The 21,971-nt window shown below is 45.6% G+C and overlaps 6 protein-coding genes and 1 non-coding gene across 7 annotated transcripts; 6 read left to right on the forward strand and 1 right to left on the reverse strand.

Moving 5' to 3' along the window:
* The first annotated feature begins 194 nt into the window (after positions 1–194).
* On the forward strand, positions 195–1,916 carry F4817DRAFT_164292 (LigB-domain-containing protein). Its single transcript, XM_049298136.1, has 5 exons — positions 195–759; positions 816–988; positions 1,045–1,205; positions 1,278–1,594; positions 1,645–1,916. Exons 1-5 carry the CDS (start codon positions 538–540, stop codon positions 1,774–1,776), a joined length of 1,005 nt encoding a protein of 334 aa, XP_049157590.1. The 5' UTR covers positions 195–537; the 3' UTR covers positions 1,777–1,916.
* Positions 1,917–2,405: 489 nt separating this feature from the next.
* F4817DRAFT_366408 (uncharacterized protein) lies at positions 2,406–3,449 on the forward strand (the record flags this gene model as incomplete). The annotated part of the gene is made up of 4 exons (XM_049306981.1): positions 2,406–2,559; positions 2,681–2,818; positions 2,879–3,127; positions 3,187–3,449. The coding sequence occupies 4 exons, from the start codon at positions 2,406–2,408 to the stop codon at positions 3,447–3,449; spliced, it is 804 nt and encodes a 267-aa protein (XP_049157591.1).
* A 4,848-nt stretch (positions 3,450–8,297) lies between these two features.
* Positions 8,298–8,663, forward strand: F4817DRAFT_317474 (uncharacterized protein; the record flags this gene model as incomplete). The annotated part of the gene is made up of 2 exons (XM_049300810.1): positions 8,298–8,479; positions 8,594–8,663. 2 exons carry the CDS (start codon positions 8,298–8,300, stop codon positions 8,661–8,663), a joined length of 252 nt encoding a protein of 83 aa, XP_049157592.1.
* A 608-nt stretch (positions 8,664–9,271) lies between these two features.
* On the reverse strand, positions 9,272–9,345 carry F4817DRAFT_t111. The gene has a single exon. It is a non-coding gene; the product is annotated as a tRNA-Val (tRNA).
* A 1,318-nt stretch (positions 9,346–10,663) lies between these two features.
* Positions 10,664–13,420, forward strand: F4817DRAFT_164397 (Na+/solute symporter). The gene is made up of 3 exons (XM_049298137.1): positions 10,664–10,847; positions 10,954–11,237; positions 11,294–13,420. The coding sequence occupies exons 1-3, from the start codon at positions 10,758–10,760 to the stop codon at positions 12,999–13,001; spliced, it is 2,082 nt and encodes a 693-aa protein (XP_049157593.1). The 5' UTR covers positions 10,664–10,757; the 3' UTR covers positions 13,002–13,420.
* A 1,826-nt stretch (positions 13,421–15,246) lies between these two features.
* On the forward strand, positions 15,247–18,476 carry F4817DRAFT_164416 (copper amine oxidase). The gene is made up of 3 exons (XM_049298138.1): positions 15,247–17,402; positions 17,480–17,982; positions 18,119–18,476. The coding sequence occupies exons 1-2, from the start codon at positions 15,403–15,405 to the stop codon at positions 17,811–17,813; spliced, it is 2,334 nt and encodes a 777-aa protein (XP_049157594.1). The 5' UTR covers positions 15,247–15,402; the 3' UTR covers positions 17,814–17,982; positions 18,119–18,476.
* Positions 18,477–19,338: 862 nt separating this feature from the next.
* F4817DRAFT_164443 (MFS general substrate transporter) lies at positions 19,339–21,854 on the forward strand. The gene is made up of 2 exons (XM_049298139.1): positions 19,339–21,163; positions 21,220–21,854. Exons 1-2 carry the CDS (start codon positions 19,658–19,660, stop codon positions 21,511–21,513), a joined length of 1,800 nt encoding a protein of 599 aa, XP_049157595.1. The 5' UTR covers positions 19,339–19,657; the 3' UTR covers positions 21,514–21,854.
* Positions 21,855–21,971: the final 117 nt, after the last annotated feature.

Below are 21,971 nucleotides of genomic sequence, written 5' to 3' on the forward strand. Positions count from 1 at the left end.
CCCGCGCCCGGTCTGGCGTGGTGGCACGTGACCCTGTGGGATGAGCGGCTAAATTTCGGAAAGACGATATAAGGGGATGGGATGACATAAGGGGGGATGACATAAGGGGATGACATAAGCATGAGCTTCGCTAAAAGTCGGGCTCTTGTGGTCCCCACAGGGGGGGCCCTCGGTTTTCCGCCATCTCTGTGTTAGGTACAATATGTTTGTAACTCCTGCCTCGATTGGCTACATTAATGGGCAACGAAACGGCTAGAAATGCGGACGATTACCTTATGTATCGCCTAAGCTAATGCAACGGCCCACTACGGTACCTAGCGCCATAGCGGCTGAAAGTTAACGCTAGGCGGTATGCTGACTGATCCTTGGTAATTGCTGAAGAATCGGTCAATAGACTCAATACAGCTTCCTTAGTGGTCTCCTTAGTGACTTACACCGGGAATCTCGGTGCACCTACGGCAGGGGGACGAATTACAAATGGTTTCAACGGCCTCCTGTTCTTTCTTCTAGTTATATAGTTGTTACCTTTTCATAGCAATGGCTTCTCCTAGGTTAATTACTAGAACAATTCTAATTGTATCGCTCCTTGTCGTAGCCGTGGCTTTCTTATTCTCATCATCATTATCTCGCGCCGTATTACCCCTTTCCATCTGGAAACCCGTTTCCTCTATCATAGCTCAATATCAAACATCAACAAACTCGCCTTCACCACCAATGACGACTAACAAAACTCCGGTTTACTTTTTCAGCCATGGCGGTGTGAGTTCTATGAATTTGACTTCACTTAAATTCATTATCCTAACTTGGAGATATAGCCGGATGTGCAATACAAAACGGACCACCCCGTCTATCCAATCCTCCAAAATATCGGGAGAGAGATTACCAAGAAAGTGAAACCCAAAGCTGTCGTCGTCTTTTCTGGCCATTGGGAGGCTGAGCCTGATGTCATCGAGGTCAACACTGCTGAGCACACAGACTTGATTTATGAGTGAGTTTGTACCTATTGGAGTTCTTCACGAGACCGATGCTGATATACCTGGTTAGCTTCTATGGATTCCCGCCCGAGTTCTATAAGGCACAATATCCAAATAGGGGAAGCCCCGAACTAGCCTCCAAGGTCATTGATCTCCTAACAAAAGCTGGTATCAAGGCAAAAGGAGTAACCAGAGGTCTTGACCATGGAGTTTGGTCAGGATTTCATGTTGGTATGTTTCTATTGCCCAGCCACGCTTATCCCTTGGTATTCTACGCATCTTGTCTCTACTAACGCTCTGAAGCTTTCCACCCTGAAGAAAACCCCCTTAATGTTCCTTTGGTTCAAGTAAGCTTGTACGCCAACCAAAACGTGGACATGCATTATCAACTAGGGCAAGCCGTTGCCTCTCTACGTGACGAGAACATCGTCATCATTGGCGCAGGAATGTCTGTGCATAATCTTAGGGACTTGTACACAACTCGGGGTGACCCGAGGCCATTACCTTATACAGTATCCTTTGATGAGGCTTTGAAAGATGCCGTAGAGTCCCCGCCAAATGAGCGACGTGCTCTCATGAAAGATATTGCTAAGCGGCCAGACGCTAAACAAGCCCATCCGGTGAGTTCAAAGAATCCTAAACTACAAAAGGCTTGGCTAATCATTCTCAGCGGTTCGACCACTTAATGCCGGTATATGTAACAGCTGGTGCGGCTGGTGATGATGAGGGAAAGAGGACATGGACATTGCACGAAGGTAGTATGGCGTGGGCTCAATATAGATTTGGACAGGTCCCCGCGTGATAGGAAGGTTAGCAGTATAGAAACCATAGAATGTTACCACTAGGTAAACCCCAATTCATAGATTTAAAGCTTTCGACCCTGTTTATATTATATAGGAGCCTCGCCAGACGTAGAATAGCACAGAAAAGAAAATACTGTCTCATACCTTCATCTGAATATTCCTTACCTAATTCTTACTTCTACATTTTGAACTAAAAATGAGTTACATGTATCTGTAAAAGTAATAGCCACGGCATTGATCAAAGTTAGGTTTCAGCTTAGCTTCACGTAATACTACATCACACCATCGTAAAAAATAAAAATAAGAAGGGGGGGAGGGGGGAAAACACAGTTTACGTACCTACTCTCGCTACTCTTATTTACCTAGATACGATTCGTACCATGATGTCTGAAGCTTCCAATCTTTAGATATTACCTAAGGTACTACCTATGGTATCTTGTCATACGCAAAGGTGTTTCGTACGACAGATACTCGGTAGGTAGCATAGGTTATCGGGAGGTTCGCTGCACACAGGCTAGTTGCATTTTTAGTGTACCGAGAAGTTTTCGAGGCTTCGCCCGAGTGATATAGTCGCAATTTTAGGAGTTGTGAGTCCCCCAGTCGAATATAAATTACCTCCTGTCTCCATATGGATTTTAAACCTGGAGGCTTAGACGGACATGATACTCGTAGCGCCCTTACAATTCAACTCAGCAGAACTTTTACTAAAATCATGCAAACTCTTTCTCATCTTGAAAGCCAGTCCGGCCCCTACAATGCCGCCAATTCAAATTCAAACCACGGTATGTCCTATAAGAAGCCTACTCTTGAAACATATGCCTGGCCTCTCCAAAGTCACCATAGTTAAGAGGTAGTGAACTGTTTTGGGTTATTTAGTCGGGAAGGTCTAACATCAGGTTCAAGGTGCAAACCCTAGCGATATCACCTCTTCTGAGATCAGGAATAGAGCTTATGCTATAATGAAGAAAAGTCTCGGTGGCTTATTCAACAGTAGCACCGAAGACTCACAGTCCGATATACCACACTATATCAATAGGAGCAGTGAGTTAATTGATGAGATCTCTACACATGGTTCACTTACTAAATGGCCCTCCTATCTAGTTAAGAGTTATTCACGAGGCTACCCGCGACTTGCCGCAATAGTTGCTTCGAATAGAGACTACTTAATCATCCGCCAATTCGGGTACTTGCATGCGAGGGTGCTACTAGATCTTCAGGACAAGCTACAAGGGTACGAAGAAGATCTTGAGAAACGTGACAGAGAGAGCCATAGTAAGGGTGCCAACAATCCGTCGTTGGCCCCAAAGATGGACCTTCTCAGAAATATTGAAGAGACATTGAAGAGATATAGTAAGCTATAATAGGATGTGCTGTGCATAAAATCCAGGGCCTAACTAGTATGAAACCAGAGATAATGATGGATTATGCGTCTTCTCCTCATTTCCAGCAAGAGCCCTCCGAGACAGACATCAAAAACTTGGGGGCCCTTTCCGAAGTACATGCACCATTCGCCAACGAGAAAAAGAAGTATTACCTGTACAAGGCGGACCTCGTATCACTGAACTTACAGGAAGACACGGCACGAGTGGATGGGCTCCTTACAAAGCTCATATTCTACAAACCTAATAAGCTGATCAAGGTAAATATGTCTGCCACAGAGCGAAGCAAATAGGGGAAAGGCAAAGCATCTATCACATTGAAAGCTAACACTCTTCGGGCATAGAAAATTTTCAAACACAACGTACGTTCAAAATCGTAACTCAAATAATCCTGCAAAGTTTCTAAAACATTTTCTAGGAGAGCACCCACCAGAAGGACCCCATATTCATTAGCAAAGGCAAATTCAACACCGCTATAGAAGTTATTCTGGTCTTTACACTCATTATAGTTCTCATATGCCCGATTTATCCCCTATATCGCCTATGCCAAGGCGAAATGACTACTTCAACCCTAGTGGGTATCATATTCATTCAACTTGGGTCTACGTGTGTCTTTACTTGCTCTCTCAGCTATGTAACCCGACCAAAAAGACAAGAGTTGTTTGCATACTCTGCAGGGTTGGTATCAAGTTCACTTTATCTTCCCACTAAATGATTGAAGAAATCTTGGATATATCTAACTAATAGAAATACAGGTATATGGCTATACTTACTGCGTTTATGAGCCAAACACTTCAGAGCAACAAAGGAGCAGGAGCTTGAATAGCCTAGACACCTATGAGATATCTAGATTGCTTCTTGTACAGTTGTTTGCCTAGATATACTGCAGGAGAAGTAGGCTATCGATACTTCATTCATAGTTTGGTAGAATGCAATCGTACGATTTAAGGGGATTTGAAAATCATTGTAACGAATGTGTATTCCATGGTCGTAGTGCCAATACATGCTAGAATTTAATCTTATAGTGTTTTCAAACCATTCCAGAGACCATTTCTATCAAACTAGAATTGAGTGACCTTAGACTCTCGTAGCAAGCAAGTTTCTAATTTCTCTAGGTAGGGCCGGTAGAATTTAGTAGGAAAACTGATATTAGTGCCGACAACTTGCCAACATTTATTTGTGCGTCGTCTACAAAATAACATACTCTACATCTTAAGTATCGTTCTATGACGTGGGGGTCATTATCCAGGTCTCTAGGCGATTAGGTAGGTAAATGATAGAAAAAGATATGAGTCACTGCTATATTATACCAAGCCAACGTGTCGTCTTATGGAAAGGGATATCCAGAACAAAGGGTGCCTCATGGGAAAAAATACAAATCACCAACGGATTGTGCGTGGCCACCTATCTACCTGAGGTAACTCAGTAATCAACAATCACGAAGGGATGCCTATTTCTACTGTGTTTTATGGCTATTTACCTTGTAGTTTCCTGTAATCATATTTGACAAACTAATATTATTTGTGATTCGAAATGTAACAAATGATTGAGCGTGAGAGTAGAATACCTAGCTAAGGTATGAACCTATGCTGATAGGAGGGTTTGCAGTCATATAAGAACCCCGGACCACGCAGGGAAAATTTTCTTCTACTCTATGATCATACGCGTTCACAATCTTGTTCAACAATATTAGAACTTTACCGCAACTTGAACAATACCTACCTAGGCCGGCAATAGAGCATATTCCTACTTATCTATTCTTCCAGTGATGTATGTAAATATGTACCTTTTATTTCCTTCAAAGAAATTGGCTTAGATTTCACTGACAATTGTGATATTAGAGACGAAGCTTGTTAAGAATGAACAAAAAGCCAAAACCGATAGCTGGTGGTAATGTTTCTCCCACAACCCAGCCCCCTTCTTCTCCTCCTCAGCTACCATCTATGAAAGACGAGGTGAGTTTCCTTTGCTAAGAAAATGAACCCATGATTTATAGTATTTTAGGAGCATACCAAAGTTTCTGAGGTCGTGGGACAAGCTACCCTTTACGTCGAAGCTAGGATGGCATACAATGACGAGGAAAAATCCTTCCATTGGCAAATCAAGTTGCCAAACGAAGAGGAATACCGCAGATTTGAGTTGGAACATGTGGCTCGGTTCTCGCTGTACCAAGACGCTTAGCCCAATATTTCAAGGTCTAAAGCTACACTAGGGTGATTGGTGAAAACGCTCATTGTCCTGAGAGCAAACGGAGGAATCATCTATTACACGCGTGAGGGCTTTGACACTAGGAGCCAGGGATCTATGGGTTTCACGGTCACTTCTTGTAGAGATGCTTTCGGAAGAGCGCAAGATTGTTTAATATGAATTAACGCTTAGAAATCATATTTCTCGTGTATATGAGTATCTTGGTGTAGAGTAGACTATCATTAATAATCGTGACTGAGTGATATGAAGAAAAAGAACTATAAAGTGGATGTTACTGAGAAGTATGTATGGCTTACAGCTAACTTATATTATACTTAATACACTGAGTCTCACTAGTATTAAGATGGACAGTTTATATGATTATTACCATATCTCACGCAGTCTATATTTAGGCAGCCACTCTTATATATCATTAACCACACTTGAGTTTCGATGGGTAACCTGTTTAAAGCTCTAACTACTTATGTAACCTTTTCAATAGTATTTAAAGATACTACAAATAAGGTCGCTCAGCAAAAACAGAGAGAATATAACTAGATAACTAACAAGAGTATAACTATAAGTTTCGTCCCGTCTCTATCCATAGTTCTTAACATAGAAACTGAGTTGTTTCCACACTTCTTCCATCCGTACACTGCCTCTATAGTAATGATTTGATCCTATTGGGGCCGTGAAGTGTCATGGCGGGACTGAAACATGGCTTATGAGTTTCCTACTAAGTAGTTAGCCAAATATATAACCCGCAAAGATAGAAAGAAAATCATAGCTCGGTAAACTTGACCAAGCCAGGTTACTCTTTTCGTAATATTTCTGTATCGTCAAGAGAGTGATGAAATCTTCCAGTCTCCAGGTCTTGAATTAACATCAACATCTACTTTGTTCTTGTTTGTAGATCCTGCTAATATAACTTAAGACGAGATGAGACAAACAATGGACTCTATGCCAGCGAATAGAGGCTCTATCATATAAAACTCTTATCAGATGTATTACAATTGTCACGTCATTTTCAAAGAGTCAAACCCACACAGCTACCTTTAGTACTTTAACCAATCACCCTAGTGTTTCTTAGTATATATATCTGTTGTTGTTGTTGTTGTTGTTGTTGTTGTTGCATATTAACAGCGGATTCTGACCGTGTAATCTGTTTTTATTTGCTAATCAGCAGTTAGCAAATATGGGTTGAAAGCCAAAAATATGCGCCAATACGAACCTAAATCGCCTTCATAAGGTAGTTCTAAGCCCCTATAAAAATAAAAACGTTAAAGAAGGTCTCTGGACCAACCCCCCATTGACAGTGATATGATATTTGCCCATCTCTCACATTAATTTCAGAGGGTTGTCACAGCTCAAATTGTCACACAGAACGTTTAACGGCTTTCTGAAAAGAGGATGTATGCTTGACTATTAGTTCCACTAATGAGAAAACTATAATAGTGCAAGTTGCTGTGCAACTAACGACTTCCAGGACGTGTAGGGTGGCAGACTCCTACTTCCATGTACTTGTCGGAAGATATGTCGCATATCCTTTATATCCATCTGATTGACATTTTCCGAAGTTTTTTATCCGACCGGGTATGTTGAATACCCCTCACTCGTGTCTTCTCTTTCGGGTCAGGCCGAATAAGACATCATTCCTAGTAAATCATCGTACCCATCGTCGTCCCCTCTTCGCGTTAGGCCTGCCAACGGGCCTGCTGAGAAAAAGACATATGAAAAAATCGTTGCTCTCCACCGTAGAGTCATGCGACTGTGACATAACAAAGCTGTAGGTAACTAAACCGGAACCAAAACCCACCGCTGGGACCACTCTGGCTGTCCATTCCCAGAAGCTGGCTTCACTACCGCATTCCGCGCGTCCTCCATATCTGTTCGGTGACCTCCTCGTGTCAAGTACCCAGCATTCTCTGAGCTTAGAGACTTAATAGCGTAATAGTAGTTATCAGGGTCGCTAGCGCAGCATAAGTATTGTCAGTCTTAAATCATCGCTTGTTGTCGGACGCTTGCGCCCGAGGGGCTTTGGGGTAATCGGATATGAGTATAATGTAATTACCTGTCTTTCACTAAAGGCTAGGCAATGGCTCACGGGATACTGTACATAATGCAGCAATTGGAGCCAGTTGATAGCTTAACCTGACCTTCTGACCTGATCTAGCTTGGGTAAATCGTAAATGCTTTTTTTGTGTAACAATTATATAAATTGAGGGTATACCTATATATTTTCGATGTAATATGATTGGTAGCTGGTTGATTTTGGGGTAGAGTATACTATTGTGTGGCTAATGTGGCTAAAGCTGTGGTTAACATACTTGACCTGACTTGACTTATCGAAATCGCTGACCTAACCTTGAACAGCGATGCCTTGAAGCTATTCATGTAAATAAACTAGTTATATTTACCTTCCCACCATCAACTCTATAGTAACCGTACTCGCACTTCGACAAACTACTTCATCCATTATGGACAACCTTCACTAGTTATATCGATGCTGATGTAGTCTGCTACAATACCGCCAGTAGTAGTTCCAGGGGTGGATCTATAGCCGATTACCTTGCTCGGAAAAAGAAAAAGGTTATATTAGTCGAGAGAAGAACAGTCATTTTCTCAACCCATGTTCTCAATACTTCGTGACCATACTACGGTCGTGGTGCCAGTAACTCTCCAGAAGCTAATGAGACTATCTACGACAGCATCAAGGCGAAAGTTCAATGCAGTGAAGGCTCATAGACCCTGGGAAAATACTTCCCTACCGAAGTCGTCTCCTATCTCAAACAAAGAAGATAGCGGATAATTACGCCAAAGCATTCAGTTTCAAGACTCAACATTCACAGATGCCTGAGATATACCCAATTGATAGCGGCCAGATGTCCCAGACTGAGATTGGCGAGGTAAAATACGCTTTGCAAACGGCTATTCCAGGTGTCGACTAAGATCTCATGCCCGTCGCAACTGAGTTCAACTCTTCTGCACCTTACAAGTTCCCTCAAGGCGCATACAGTACTGCGCTGGCCTTGATGAACAGGATATTTGCCAAAGACCGGCATTTACCAGTCCCTCTAGACACTGAGGTCCTATCGATTGAACACTCTAAGACGGAGAATCCTCAAGATTCCACAGAGTAAGTTTTCTCTATTAAAGTTCCTGGTAGGTTTTCGAGAGGGACATCATGTAAGTATTTCCCGGTTCTATCTCCCACACTTCATATAATTTTATTTCCTCGGCTAACTAGTAGCTTCATCGCTGGTTACATGAAGATAGGTTCATTCGATACAGATTCGAAACGGAGCGGACAGAGCCATTAAGGATCTCCCTGTCGGGAATGCCAAGGTGATTATCTGCGCTGGTACGATTGGTACCGCCTCTATTACCTATTGCCCTTGACAGTGGCCTCCAACAGCTCAATCCTCTTGTCGGCAAAGGTATCATAGATCACGATATTTGCTACGTTCAGACCCACTGGCAGTTAAGCTAGCAAGTGTAATTGGCGACTCTGCTGCGTATTGGCAGCGATGGATGAGAAAAAGGATATGGGAAAGTTATAGTTGGCAGCTAAGACTCTATTATTTCTAGAAAATGCGGATATCTCGATGTTCTAATTTGAGAAGAACATGACTAGAAATCCTGCCCATACTTGATAATGCATTCGCAGCCAGTATATTTCTGCTGCCCCTCGATGCTTGGTTTATGACGAGAAATTCTTAAATTTCCCTGCACATCAAGAACCGTTGTTGGGTTTTCTCAAACCTCTTGATAATCTTTTTGGTGTGCGAGGACCCCACTGCCCGAAATCTCCATGTACATGCAAAGAACAATCGTGATGGTATGAATATAGGTTAGGTACTATTGGCAAAAAAATAATAGAAAGTAGATGAGGGCGAACCAGGTAGTGGAAGACCAAAAAGAAAAGTGATGATCGCGTCCAGGTTCGAACTGGAGACCTTCAGTGTGTTAGACTGACGTGATAACCAACTACACCACGCGACCGATGCATATTCGAAGGAATATTGCAGCTATATTCTTAGCTGTATGCGCACAGACCACACTACATCAAGCCTCGACTAGGATGAAATCACATTAGCTCCGTGAAGCTTCAAACTTGTCTGCCGAACCAACTTAATCAATTCCGAAATATTGTTATCAAGACTCAATTCCCTAAACTAATGAAATAAGTCTTTACTATGGCGACATCTCAAAGCCCATATTTTCTCATAAGGCAGTGTAGCTCTGGGATATCATTACACCGAGAAGCCATTCTCAAATATTGAATATCAATTCAACTCAGATTGTGACGTACCTAACTTCATCGATAAGCTCACGGCCGTCCCTCTTTCTCCCCGGCATTCAACCAAGATCTTCCCAACTAACCAATCGGACGATTTTGCTTGCGTATCGACACCAGCGGCACTTACATAAGGCAGCTTTATAATTTCTTTGCTAGCGGATCTTAACTCCATATCGCCTACGCCCGAGCGCAGATATCTGTTCGAATGGAAGCTCCACGCATTCCTTATCATCTTACCCAACTCTTTAGACTCTAGGATTGGTCAATGGCTCCTGATAAGTTTCCGCTTACACGTTGATGGGGGTCACAGATTTGCAACCTCGTTGATCCCCGACCCTAGTTTCGTTTTGTCCTGGATCTGACATTGCGATTCTATTTGCAGTGCTTATCAAGATGTGCATGTCCTGAACATGGTCATGGTCATGGCTTCGTATTAGTATTGCTTACAGCATGTGCAATATGTGCAGCCTGCTTCATGTCCAGGCAGGCAGATCGGGAGAGTTGGCAAATGCAGTTACCGTGTAAGTCACAAGAAGCTCCCCGCGACAGATTGGCCGACCTTATCGAATGCCGGTATCTAAGATCTCGAAATGTCGAAGAATTTACGCAAGCTTTAAACCTTGAATTGCGACGTGGTAAGAGGCTCCAGACTACAGTTGAAAGAGCTGCTGCAATGTATCCCTCTTCGGTAGATACAGCCACTACCAGCCGTCTGGCCTGGAACGTGATAGGCTCGTTTATCAACGACGACTCATGTCCCGGTGAGACATTGGCCGGTATCCCTCCTTTGTGTATTTTTGTATATTCCCAGGCGAGACCCTGTATGCGGGGGTTTGTTCCATCGCATACTGTGGTAGGGCGCCATATCAGGACGCCAATCCGGGGTGTACATGGGAGAGCCTCGAGCGCAGAGCTAGGTCACTGATAAGCAAAATAAATATCATACATTGGATAGCCATCCGCGAACGCAGCTTGGGCAATTTGGAGATATATAATACCATGCTAGCCTCCTCTTTGGCACGTCCCGCTTAAAAGGTGATTTTACTTGCTGATACCTTCGGTGAACTCTTGATCTTGATCCCATCTCGCAGTCTTCATCTCAGCAGAAAGAAGCATGGCAACCGCAACGGTCGGTGCGCCTTTGGATCAGGGCGTTGGATATGGCATCGTCTTGGGTCTGGGCTTTGGATTCGCCCTTGGAATGGTAAGTAGTGACCTATACATGTTTCTCTAATCCCCGCCAGCTTGACCCGCATGAGGATCTCGTCCTGGGCTCTCGGAACGATATACGTACTAACTGCGACATGAAGATCCTAGTCACATTCATCCTCAAGCGGTACAACTCAGAACTCCAGACGTCCGAAATGTTCACCACCGCCGGCCGCACGGTAAAGAGTGGATTGGTCGGATCCGCCGTCGTGTCTTCGTGGACTTGGGCGGCTACACTTCTACAGAGCTCCGGCGTCTGCTATAGATATGGCGTCTCTGGTCCGTTCTGGTACGCGTCAGGAGCTACGGTTCAGATTCTACTGTTCGCGACACTGGCTATTGAGTTGAAGCGACGCGCACCTAATGCGCATACATTCCTCGAAGTGTAAGTTTTTAATTGCGATTGTTATTGGGTATACGTGAAGCTTACGACCGATAAAGAATCAAGGCTCGCTACGGAACGATTCCCCATACAGTCTTTATGGTTTTCGGCCTCGTGACCAATATCCTCGTCAGTCTCATGCTAGTTGTTGGCGGCTCGGCTACGGTAAATGCTCTTACGGGAATGCATACTATCGCAGCTATATATCTGCTCCCCGTTGGCGTCATAGCATATACCATGGTTGGCGGGTTAAAGGCGACGATTCTAACGGATTGGATTCACACCTTCATCCTACTCATCATTATCATCATATTTTCCTTGACAGCCTACGCCTCCTCTGATAAACTCGGCTCCCCATCGGCTGTCTATGATCTCCTAGTCGAAGCTGCGTTGAATCACCCGGTTGAAGGCAATGCTCAGGGAAGTTATTTGACCATGCGCTCGAAAGAAGGAGCTATCTTCTTCGTTATCAACATCGTAGGGAACTTCGGCACCGTGTTCCTAGATAATGGATACTACAACAAAGCCATCGCTGCTTCGCCCGTTCACGCTCTTCCCGGTTATATCATTGGTGGTCTTAGCTGGTTCGCGATTCCGTGGCTAACTGCTACCACCATGGGCCTCTCTGCTCTAGCTCTAGAGGATACACCCGCATTCCCGACATATCCCAACCGTATGTCAGAAGCCGACGTCTCTGCCGGCCTCGTGCTGCCGTATGCTGCCGTTGCTCTTCTTGGCAAAGGCGGTGCGGTCGGTACGCTTCTCATCATATTCATGGCTGTCACATCGGCTACATCATCTGAGCTGATCGCGGTCTCCTCTATTTTCACTTACGATCTTTACCGTACCTATTTCAAACCAGATGCTAGCGGGAGACGCCTCATCTATATGTCTCACGTTATCGTCGTAGTATACGCTCTTTTCATCTCTACATTTTCCGTTGGGCTCTACTACGCTGGCATTTCCATGGGCTACCTCTACCTCATGATGGGCTGCATCATCTCGTCCGCGGTGATACCCGCTACGTTAACCCTCGTATGGAAAGGACAGAACAAATGGGCCGCAGCGCTATCGCCCGTCTTCGGCCTCGCATTTGCTTTGATCGCATGGCTTGTCACGGCTCGCAAGGAGTGCGGTGCTTTAGATGTCACATGCACGGGATCCAATAACCCCATGCTTGCTGGAAACGTCGTCGCGCTTCTTTCGCCGCTGGTGCTTATTCCTATTTTCACTCTCATCTTTGGATTGGATAACTACGACTGGAAGTCAATGATGGCTATTCGCCGGGGTGATGACCACGAACTTGCTACTACGGCGGGCGTGGACCTGGAACAGACGGCGGCAGGGCACGTAGAGACGGCGAACGAGTTAGTCGAAGAGCAGGCGAAACTGTCGCGGGCCAGTAAGATCTCCAAGTGGACGACGGTCGGGCTGACGCTCGCATTCCTGGTGCTCTGGCCATTCCCTATGTATGGTAGCAGCTACGTGTTCTCGAAGCCCTTTTTCACAGGCTGGGTCACCGTAGGTATCATCTGGATTTTCTGCTCTCTCGGCGCCGTGGGGCTGTTCCCTGTTTTCGAGGGACGCAAGACTTTAGCGAGGACCTTCAAAGCAATTGCGCTCGACCTGTCGGGCAAGAAGCATGTCAAGGCTATCCGTGCAGAGAATGAAGCTACCGCGATCGACGGGAAAGCGGCATCGGGTACCGAGACGCCGCCGAATGCGAAGGATCCCGTTAAGACGGAGACAGGCGAGAAGGCCGAGTAAGTGTGGACGGGGTGGGGGTACATTGGTCGTTTTTGGGAATATATGATTGCGTGGGAAGATACCCTTTATATATACATCACGAATTGAGATTAGTCTCGATCGAAATTTATTTATTTTATCATTATCTGATCTATAGTTGTCATACTCCCATTTAGCTACGTCGTCGGTTTAAGTCCACTCCCATGAAGGTGCCAGGAGCACTAGAAGTGCAAGCTACGTTTTCGTTCAATACCTCAAACGAGCGATGAGGTGAGGTGAGGGACAGGTACATATGCATGGATTAGGGGTTACAGCAATACATTCCGCCATGGAGTAACGTCTTTGAGCTGTTTAGTCCTTGTACACCTTGTATCACTCACGGCTATTCTTCTACTCTTCTGCCTTACCAAGGACAAATATAACAGTCAAATACCAACGAAGCGCTGATTTCGGCTCCCACCTATAGAGAGGCTTTTAAGACCCAGACAAAACAAAACATCTAGGAACTGCCGAAGATGATGAACCAAATATCCAAAAAAGTAGGAGATACCACCGCGGTACCCGCAGCGTTGAATATTGCTTCTCCGGTCAATCCTTTGACCCAAATGATGCTGTCAGAGATAAGCCATGTACGCTCCACAACGTGGTCTCGCCAAATCCAGAAGCGAATAACACGAGTGCCGTCCTACCATATAGGAATGCCAGATTCTCGTATAACCTAGAATGTGCCCGGCATTGCCGTCACCTTGCACACCGGTCGGATAGGTAAGCTATCGTCATATCACGAAGCCTCCTAATAACTCAAGTTGCCGCGACAAGCTCTCACATTGATCATATCTAGATTGCGCCTAGTTATTCATGCTATTAAACATCAACGGGATAATTCAACCTTTACTCACTAATAGATTTTATCGTTCGATAGTGTTGAATATTGAACGTCACTATGAGGTATATGCCCTCACCTCGACAAGAATGCTCGTGAGAAGTCTTATGAGAGAATTGAATCGCACCAACCAGCTGGTAAGCAACCGGGACGCGGCAGTGAGTGATATATCATGCAACCGATATGGGCGGTCCGCAATACAGACGTGCATACATACATGGACAATGGACCTATCCCTCAGGCCTCTCTTATGTTCCTGGATGCTGGGATGGTCGCACACACATACCTAGACGCACATGCGGCTGAAGAGCTTGTGATAAGCCGGGGTTTGAATGCATTAGGGGTCGATCATTGGTAAGCCTACCCGGGATTTCCCAGATGTCAAGCCTGAATCGGGCGGAGTCGGCTGTCATATCTGCGATACCTCCCCTCCACTACGGCCCTGGTGATATGACGGATGTAGGTGGGAGCGCGTGGGAGGCCTGCCATAGTAGACCATAGACCGTCGTCGTAGCGTATGAATACCTAATCAAGTAGTCTTCAAACTACTGGGGGGGGCAGGTTGCGTTCCGCATTTGATCTCCGGTGCAGATATATCTCGCCATGTGTGAAATGCGCGCTCTGCTAATATTTAGTATCTAGTATCTAGAGAAAGTTTATATTAGGAGACCAATACTAGTTGGGGGCGCTTGGCGAATATTTGACGCTTCACTCGGACGACGCCGTCAACCCATCAAGGCGGATGCCGGCAGTCAGGAAATCAGAAAAATAAAGGGTTCGCAAGGACTTGCCCGATCAAGCTTTCCTCTGACGCTTATAGATGCCACAATGATAAGCTATCGGAGGGCGTCACACAAAAACAGGGCGAGAGAGGGCGAGAGCGGACGAGGAGAAAGCCTTTTCGACCCCACTTTGAACCTGTAACCGCCTGTAGCAATGTAGCAAGCCTGTAAGTCGCCTGTAAGTCACCTGTAAGTACGGTCTTAGTACAAATAGGTGACATGGATGATATACGTACAAGGCCGAATAAAGAACGAATAGTTATCAGTTCTATCCCTAATACCCCCTAATGCCCCTAATACCCCTAAGATATACCTTGAGATACCCCACACCAGCCCGCACCGCTGCACCGTTGCTGCACCGAACCGGACCGGGTGGCGGTCTTCTGATCTAAGACATGCTTGCTCGCTCTGGTACCGAGGCCGACGAAGATCACATACGTGCATGTTTCCCTTAGACTAACTGTATCTAGGGTATCCCGCATTGCCCAATCACTTCTTCGCCTATTCGTGCCAGAGGCCTCCCCGATTTTTAGGGTATCTGGGTGAGTAAGGTATATAAATTGGGTCGAGTATCGAGCTAAGGTCCGTTGAGTTTGCCTAGGTGTATCTAGTTGACTTAATAATATACTTTACCGCATATCAATAAGACAGTTGTTGTTTTGTCGTAACGAGTCTTTGTTTCCATATTAGTCTGACCCGATTTCATAGCATTGGAGCTTCAGAAAAAAATAACCAAGGCAAATTGACCATTAGCAACATGGCCGTCGATCAAGGATCAAAGATTCCTCATCCTCTACGACCGCTCTCGCCCGATGAGCTATCAAAAGCTCGAGATATTGCGATTAAAGCACATGCAGGAGACGGGGTTGCTTTGTTTTTTCGTTTTGCCATAGTCGATGAGCCTAAGAAGACGGATCTGACTGAGTTCCTCATTGCGGAACATGAAGGCCGGATACCCGAGTCCATCCCGCCGAGACAGGTCAAACTATTATATGATGTCATCAATAATGGAAAAGCTCAACTCACGGAGACGGTCGTTGATGTCGACGCCGGAGTCATTCAAAGCAGCAAGCAGTTTGAATCGCGATATCAGACCAGCTACACAGCCCACGAATTCAGTATATTCCAAGATGCCTGCGTATCCTCGGAGATGTTCAAGTCAGCCATGGAAGAGTTCATCCTACCAGAAAACTTCGTCGTCACGATAGATCCGTGGCCATACGGCGGCCCAGATCCAGATGAGAACATCCCTCGCTACATGCAAGGTCTCGTGTACGCCCGTGATGCTTCCAAGAACAATATTGATTCCAACCATTACTCTTATCCCTTACCTATAATCCCTATCATGGATACAGCTACCAAGAAGTTAATAAGGGTGGATCGCCTCGCCACCGGAGGAATCGGCGACAGTCTGTATCCACCCCCTCCTGGAGGCGAGCCAAAGAAGCTGTTCGAGAATTGCGGCCCCGCGGAATACTTCCCGGAGCTGCTGGACCAGCCGTTTCGCACCGATCTAAAACCCATCAATGTTACCCAACCGGAGGGTGCGTCTTTCAAAGTCCACGCCGACAATCTTGTCGAGTGGCAAAAATGGCGTTTCCGCGTTGGCTTCACGGCCCGTGAGGGCGCTGTGCTCCACGATGTGTGCTATGACAACCGGCCCATAGTATACCGGCTATCTTTCTCCGAGATGACTGTCCCGTATGGTGACCCTCGTCCACCTTTCCAACGCAAGCAAGCCTTTGACTTCGGGGACGGTGGAATCGGACGCGCGGCCAACAACCTGAAACTAGGATGCGACTGTCTAGGCGCAATACATTACTTCGACTGCGTAGTGCCCAACGCGGAGGGTAAGCCTGATCTGGCGAGTAACGTAATTTGTCTACATGAGCAAGACAACGGCATAGGTTGGAAACACACCAACTTCCGGACGAATCGTGCAGTGGTGACACGCCTACGTGAGTTAGTCGTGCAATTCGTCGCCACGCTAGCGAATTACGAATACGTGTTTGCATACAAATTAGATACAGCAGGTGGTATCTCGATCGAAACACGGGCCACAGGTATCGTAAGCGTCGTACCCATCGACGAGGGCAAAGTATCAGGATATGGCAATGTTGTCAATCCAGGAGTAATGGCACAAAATCACCAGCACATCTTCGCGGTACGTATCGACCCGGCTATCGACTCGTACATTACCGGCGACACCGCTGTAGTCCTTGAAGAAAGCCATCCCATACCAATGAACCCGGAAACAAATCCTCACGGCAACGCATACGAGATTCGACGAAAGCGTGTTGAGCGCGCCGGGTTTGCAGATGCTGAGCCCCAGCTAAATCGAGTCGTGCGCCTAGAGCACACAACTAAAAAGAACAGTATCAGCGGCAAGAACGTCGGCTATAAGCTAGTTCCCAGCGCTACACAGCTCATGCTTGCAGACGATAAGAGTGTCCAAGCTGCAAGGGCGCCTTTCGCAAAACACCACCTTTGGTTTACCGGATATAGAGATGGTGAACTATGGGCTGCGGGTGAGTTCACGAACCAGGCGCCGCGGGAGGAAGGTGGCGTGAAGACGATGGTCGAGAGGGGGGATTGGTTCGTTGATGATGGCGGGGTTGATAGTGTGAATGGGACAGCGGATGGGGAGGTCCATGACGATGATACGGCCGATGAGAAAAAGGGAAAGAAGAGTAGTCCTGTAGTTTGGAGCGTCTTCGGCCTTACGCACAATCCGCGAGTTGAGGATTGGCCCGTGATGTGAGCACGAGCCCCTTCCCATCCCACCTCTTCTCATTTTGAGCATGACTAACAAGTTTTTGGATTGGGATAATTAGGCCCGTCGAAATCCACCAGATCCATCTCCGTCCGGCCGACTTCTTCACTAGAAATCCGGCGTTGGATATTCCGAGCAATAGGAATGAGAGTAGCGTCCTGGTGCCATGTTGCGATAAGGTCAACGACACAGCACAAAACGGGACTCACCAATCGAGTACTTGTTGTAGTAGTACGAGTCTTCGGACCGACAGTACGTCGCAGCAGAATGCGGTATCGCATCTTCAGGGCACCGGACCAGATTTTGATCCCAAGGATATTCCGGTCGGAGTCCCTAAGGAGAAGAAACGATTGTCGGCAACGTTGTCGAACTTACTTAACTGGAAGAAGGATTAAATGAGTTGACCCTTTTGCCTGGGACTCATTCAGGTGCATTTACAACTTGAAGTTTCCGACCTGGCGGATCTTGGAGAAAGCTTTAGGCATCAACGCGCCCCAGAACTTTTAATGACTTCGCTTTTTCCATGAACGTTTTACAACAGAGTTTATTAAATGATTCTAGCCGGTGGGTCTTGGGATTTCTGGTAACACGTACGAGAAACCCCTCAACTACCTAAGTACAAATGCCCCTTTTCGCTACATGAGAAACGATACGAAACGTCACAGAACTACATATATTGACTTTGGTTTATATTGGTGAGACTCAGACTTTCGTTATGGTACTGGATCTAGAATGGCTACGCATGCATGGGTTGTGGAGAATGGGTTTATATAGGTATATATCTTAAATAGTATATATTAGTAGGTACTCATTTCATCTATGAATTAACATGAGAACATTTCTTTCTCCGAGGCGATGTCCGAGCTGGTTACATGTTAAATGGGTGTGTTGCTGCATGTGTTATACGTTTTCTTGAATGGTAAACTGTAAGCCAACATACATGTATGGGCCATACCTACCTCTTATGTATAAGATTATTTATTCTTTACCTAACCTTACCAATATAATATCAAATTTAAATGTTTTAACTCTATTGATAATTGCCTTTCTTGCCTGAGTATTCTTATATATATAATAGATATTTGTAAAGTAATCGGGGGATTGGAAGCTTGTACAAAGCACGCATGGAAGGCTTTTAACTATAGTTTTTATACGGAGTATAAAGTACTCACGCAAGCGCTTTATTCAAGTGCCAGAAAGGCACAGAAAATAAGCAAAGTATTATTGGCTTAAGCAATGAGACACATTTTCTCATAGGTTACCAATTAAGTAGAATAAGACATAAGTTGAACATTTTAAACCACGCATTAAGCAAATAAAACAGGGCAAATCTGCTTTGGAGTTGCACAACAGATACTTCTGCTGTGCACTAGCGAAAGATATGTACAATAGGTAATCTAAGTACGGAGTACTTCTAACTAACATAGGACTAAAAGCTAGGACTTTGCACCCCGCACTACGTATTTGCTAGCCTCCATTAGTGTCATTAGAGGTATGTACGGTAGATTGATTTAAGTACCTATTACATATAGAGTTAAGTTGAACCAGCAGTCAAATAATAAATGCGAATATCTAAATGACACTTAGATGGACCTACAAGACACGTATACTCCGAGCATCGAATATATTACTTAAATAGATTACCTATGTAATAAGATTCATAGGTAAATGCTTAAAGTTTATATGGTTTATCAACCTGTTCGCAACACCTCTTACGTAATCGTTAACATGACTTATGTACCTACATACATAATATTCTACTGCATGATCCATGAGGTGCATCACTAGCCTAGTCCAAAGATGTAGGCAGCTGCGTGGGGTAGCTTTCGGTGATACAAAGCAGTAGCGCACGGATGTAGTTACCAACCACTTCATGCTCTGTTACCTGTTATCGATAGCATCTGCCCAGAAAAACCAAGGGGAAAATGGAATGATTAGGCCTAGGAATGATGAATGGACTTTTTACATCATTGGAATCGTATCTCCGAATTCCCCAATCGCCTCAAATTCTCGGCCGTTTCTCTTCATTAACATTTCTTCCCTTACATCTCTCCTTAGAGTCAAGGGGCGTTTTATTTTACGCTTACCTACTCTACGCGTATTAAATCAATTCCTTTATGATCAATATTAGTTGCTCGGTGACTAATTAAGTAAGCTTATATCATGAACAGGCTTTTGAATATTTGAGTTGAAGTTCCGAGCTCGGATTTACCATTGAAAAAAGAAGAAAAAAGATAAGATGGTACGCGCCGCAACTATTGCGGCTACATCGCCGGCCGGCCGTCCAGGTAGAGCGCAAGCAAGATCAGCTTCCATGGGAAGTTTTCGTGCCGGCTCACCGCTACCCTCTCTTCCAACAAACAGGTTATCCTCGACACTTCGCCGTCTGTCTTCTCAGCATCATTACCAAACATTTCCAACGCCACCGCCGAGGACGGCCGGCCGGAGACCGGATACTGGTTCAAGCTCATCCGGCTCTCACGCTCATGATAACCATGGCGCGACGACGCCTTTGCCTGTCAAGCAGTTGGCTCTTCTGGCCCTTTTATCGTTATCCGAGCAGACGGCACTTAATTCCATATCGCCCTATCTGCCAGAGATGATCGAGTCATTTCCTGGAATCGGTCATGACCAGGTTGGCTTATACGTCGGTCTACTAGCTTCCGCGTTTGCGCTGGCTCAGCTAGCAACTAATCTCCTGTGGGGATACTTATCGGATATTATCGGTCGGAAACCCGTCATGCTACTCGGTACTTTACTCCTATGCTTCTGTTTTGCAGCTTTCGGATTTTGTACTCGGTATTTTCATATCGTCCTGGTACACGTAGCTATGGGACTGTTCAATGGCAATGCGGCTGTAGTACCCACCTGCCTAGGAGAATTGACCGACCGGAGCAACCAGAGTAAGGCTTTCACTTGGTTACCTGTTGTTTATAGCCTAGGAAGTATTACTGGCCCAGCGCTTGGTGGACTACTGGCGGGCAGGTTTGCAAAAGACAGTTACCCATTCTTAGCTCCGAATATACTAGGAGCTTCGCTTCTGGCGCTTAGCGTGGTTGTTTTGGGTATCTGGTTTGACGAAACCTTGGAAGATCAGGGGGATATCCCAGACTGGATCGAGAGACTGTCCTGGTTCTCTAGTTCTAATAAGCAAGCTCGTAATGGATCTAAACATTCATTGGCTTCTCCCGAAGGTAGAGACGCCGACAACGAGCAGGGAGAGGTTAGCGAGGAGGATGTGGGGGAGGAGACTACTCTCCTAGAATCTCACGGGGACGAACAGAGCGGCGACGACCCGAAATCATCGCAAGATACAACAACGTGGCGGCAACTCTTAAACCGGACGACTATAATCCTTCTCACCACACAGTTGGTCTTCCAGCTATCAAATAGCTCCTTCAATAGTCTATACCCTATATTTGCGTCCGGACAGACGCCCACGGGCAGGGACCTGCATGCAGATGTTATCGGTGTATCCCTTTCTGTCGCGGGAGCATTCACCATCCTATTTCAATTATTCCTTTTTAGGCCGTTGAAGTCGCGCCTAGGAAATGTTAGGTCCTATCAGTGTTCCCTACTCGGTTTCGCGGTGACAATGGCATTGATGCCGTTTGTCGGTTACGTGGATTCCAATCCGCCGTTTGGAGTTGGCGACAGCAAAACATGGTTGTACCTAGAAATTGGCGTGGTATTGATCATTAAGAATATCTGCGCTGTTGGCGGTTTATCAAGCGTTATGTTACTAGTAAGTTACCCTAAGCAAGAAGAGCCCACCGCAAGGCATAGCTAACGCGTATTCAGATAACAAATTCAGCGCCAACCCACGCAAGCCTAGGTACACTCAATGGTATCGCGCAGACTCTCTCGGCTGCCGGCAGAAGTGTAGGCCCTTTCCTTTCCGGCGGACTCTATACTGTCTCAACTCATGTTCAGCCGAAGGGCGAGGCTCTTGCTTGGGGCTTATTCGCAGGGGTGGCACTTGCTGGGTGGCTGGGAAGTTGCGCCATTCATGGCGAAGGTCTTGAAAGTACGGACGATGGATACGAAGAGGAGACTGACGTCGACGAACACCAAAACCAAGACAACGACGCATGATGCTATTCTGATATATAAGATAGGAACGTCGATAGCGTCTGCTTACATGGGTCTGTTGAAGGCGTTGAATCCGGAAGCTACTATAAAGCTGTAACGACTAGCTTCTATACTCACGCCTATCTTGCATGATCTCCGCGGCGATAAGAGGGGGCTACACCGCCACTCAACACTACCAACAATAGCGGCAGACTTTATTAATCTTTAGCGGTAATGCTTTGAATTCGCAAATTAGAAGTCCTTGGGTTCACCTACTCACCGAGTAGAAGGTTTATATGATACAAGAGAGGATATGCCCTTGAGTCGTAATCGCTATTAGTATTTAGGTCGCTTCACCTCGGCCTAGTTTGGTAATAGGACTAGGAGGTCATGCCGCGCGTCTAAACTTCAGACCACCGAGCCGGACCTAATCGGTGATAACTAAGAAGTTTGATGATAATGATAATGATGGATAGAGTTGC

This window comes from Daldinia loculata (assembly GCF_022478755.1).
Source record: "Daldinia loculata strain CBS 113971 unplaced genomic scaffold F4817scaffold_36, whole genome shotgun sequence".
In the NCBI taxonomy this organism is placed as follows: Eukaryota; Fungi; Ascomycota; class Sordariomycetes; order Xylariales; family Hypoxylaceae; genus Daldinia; species Daldinia loculata.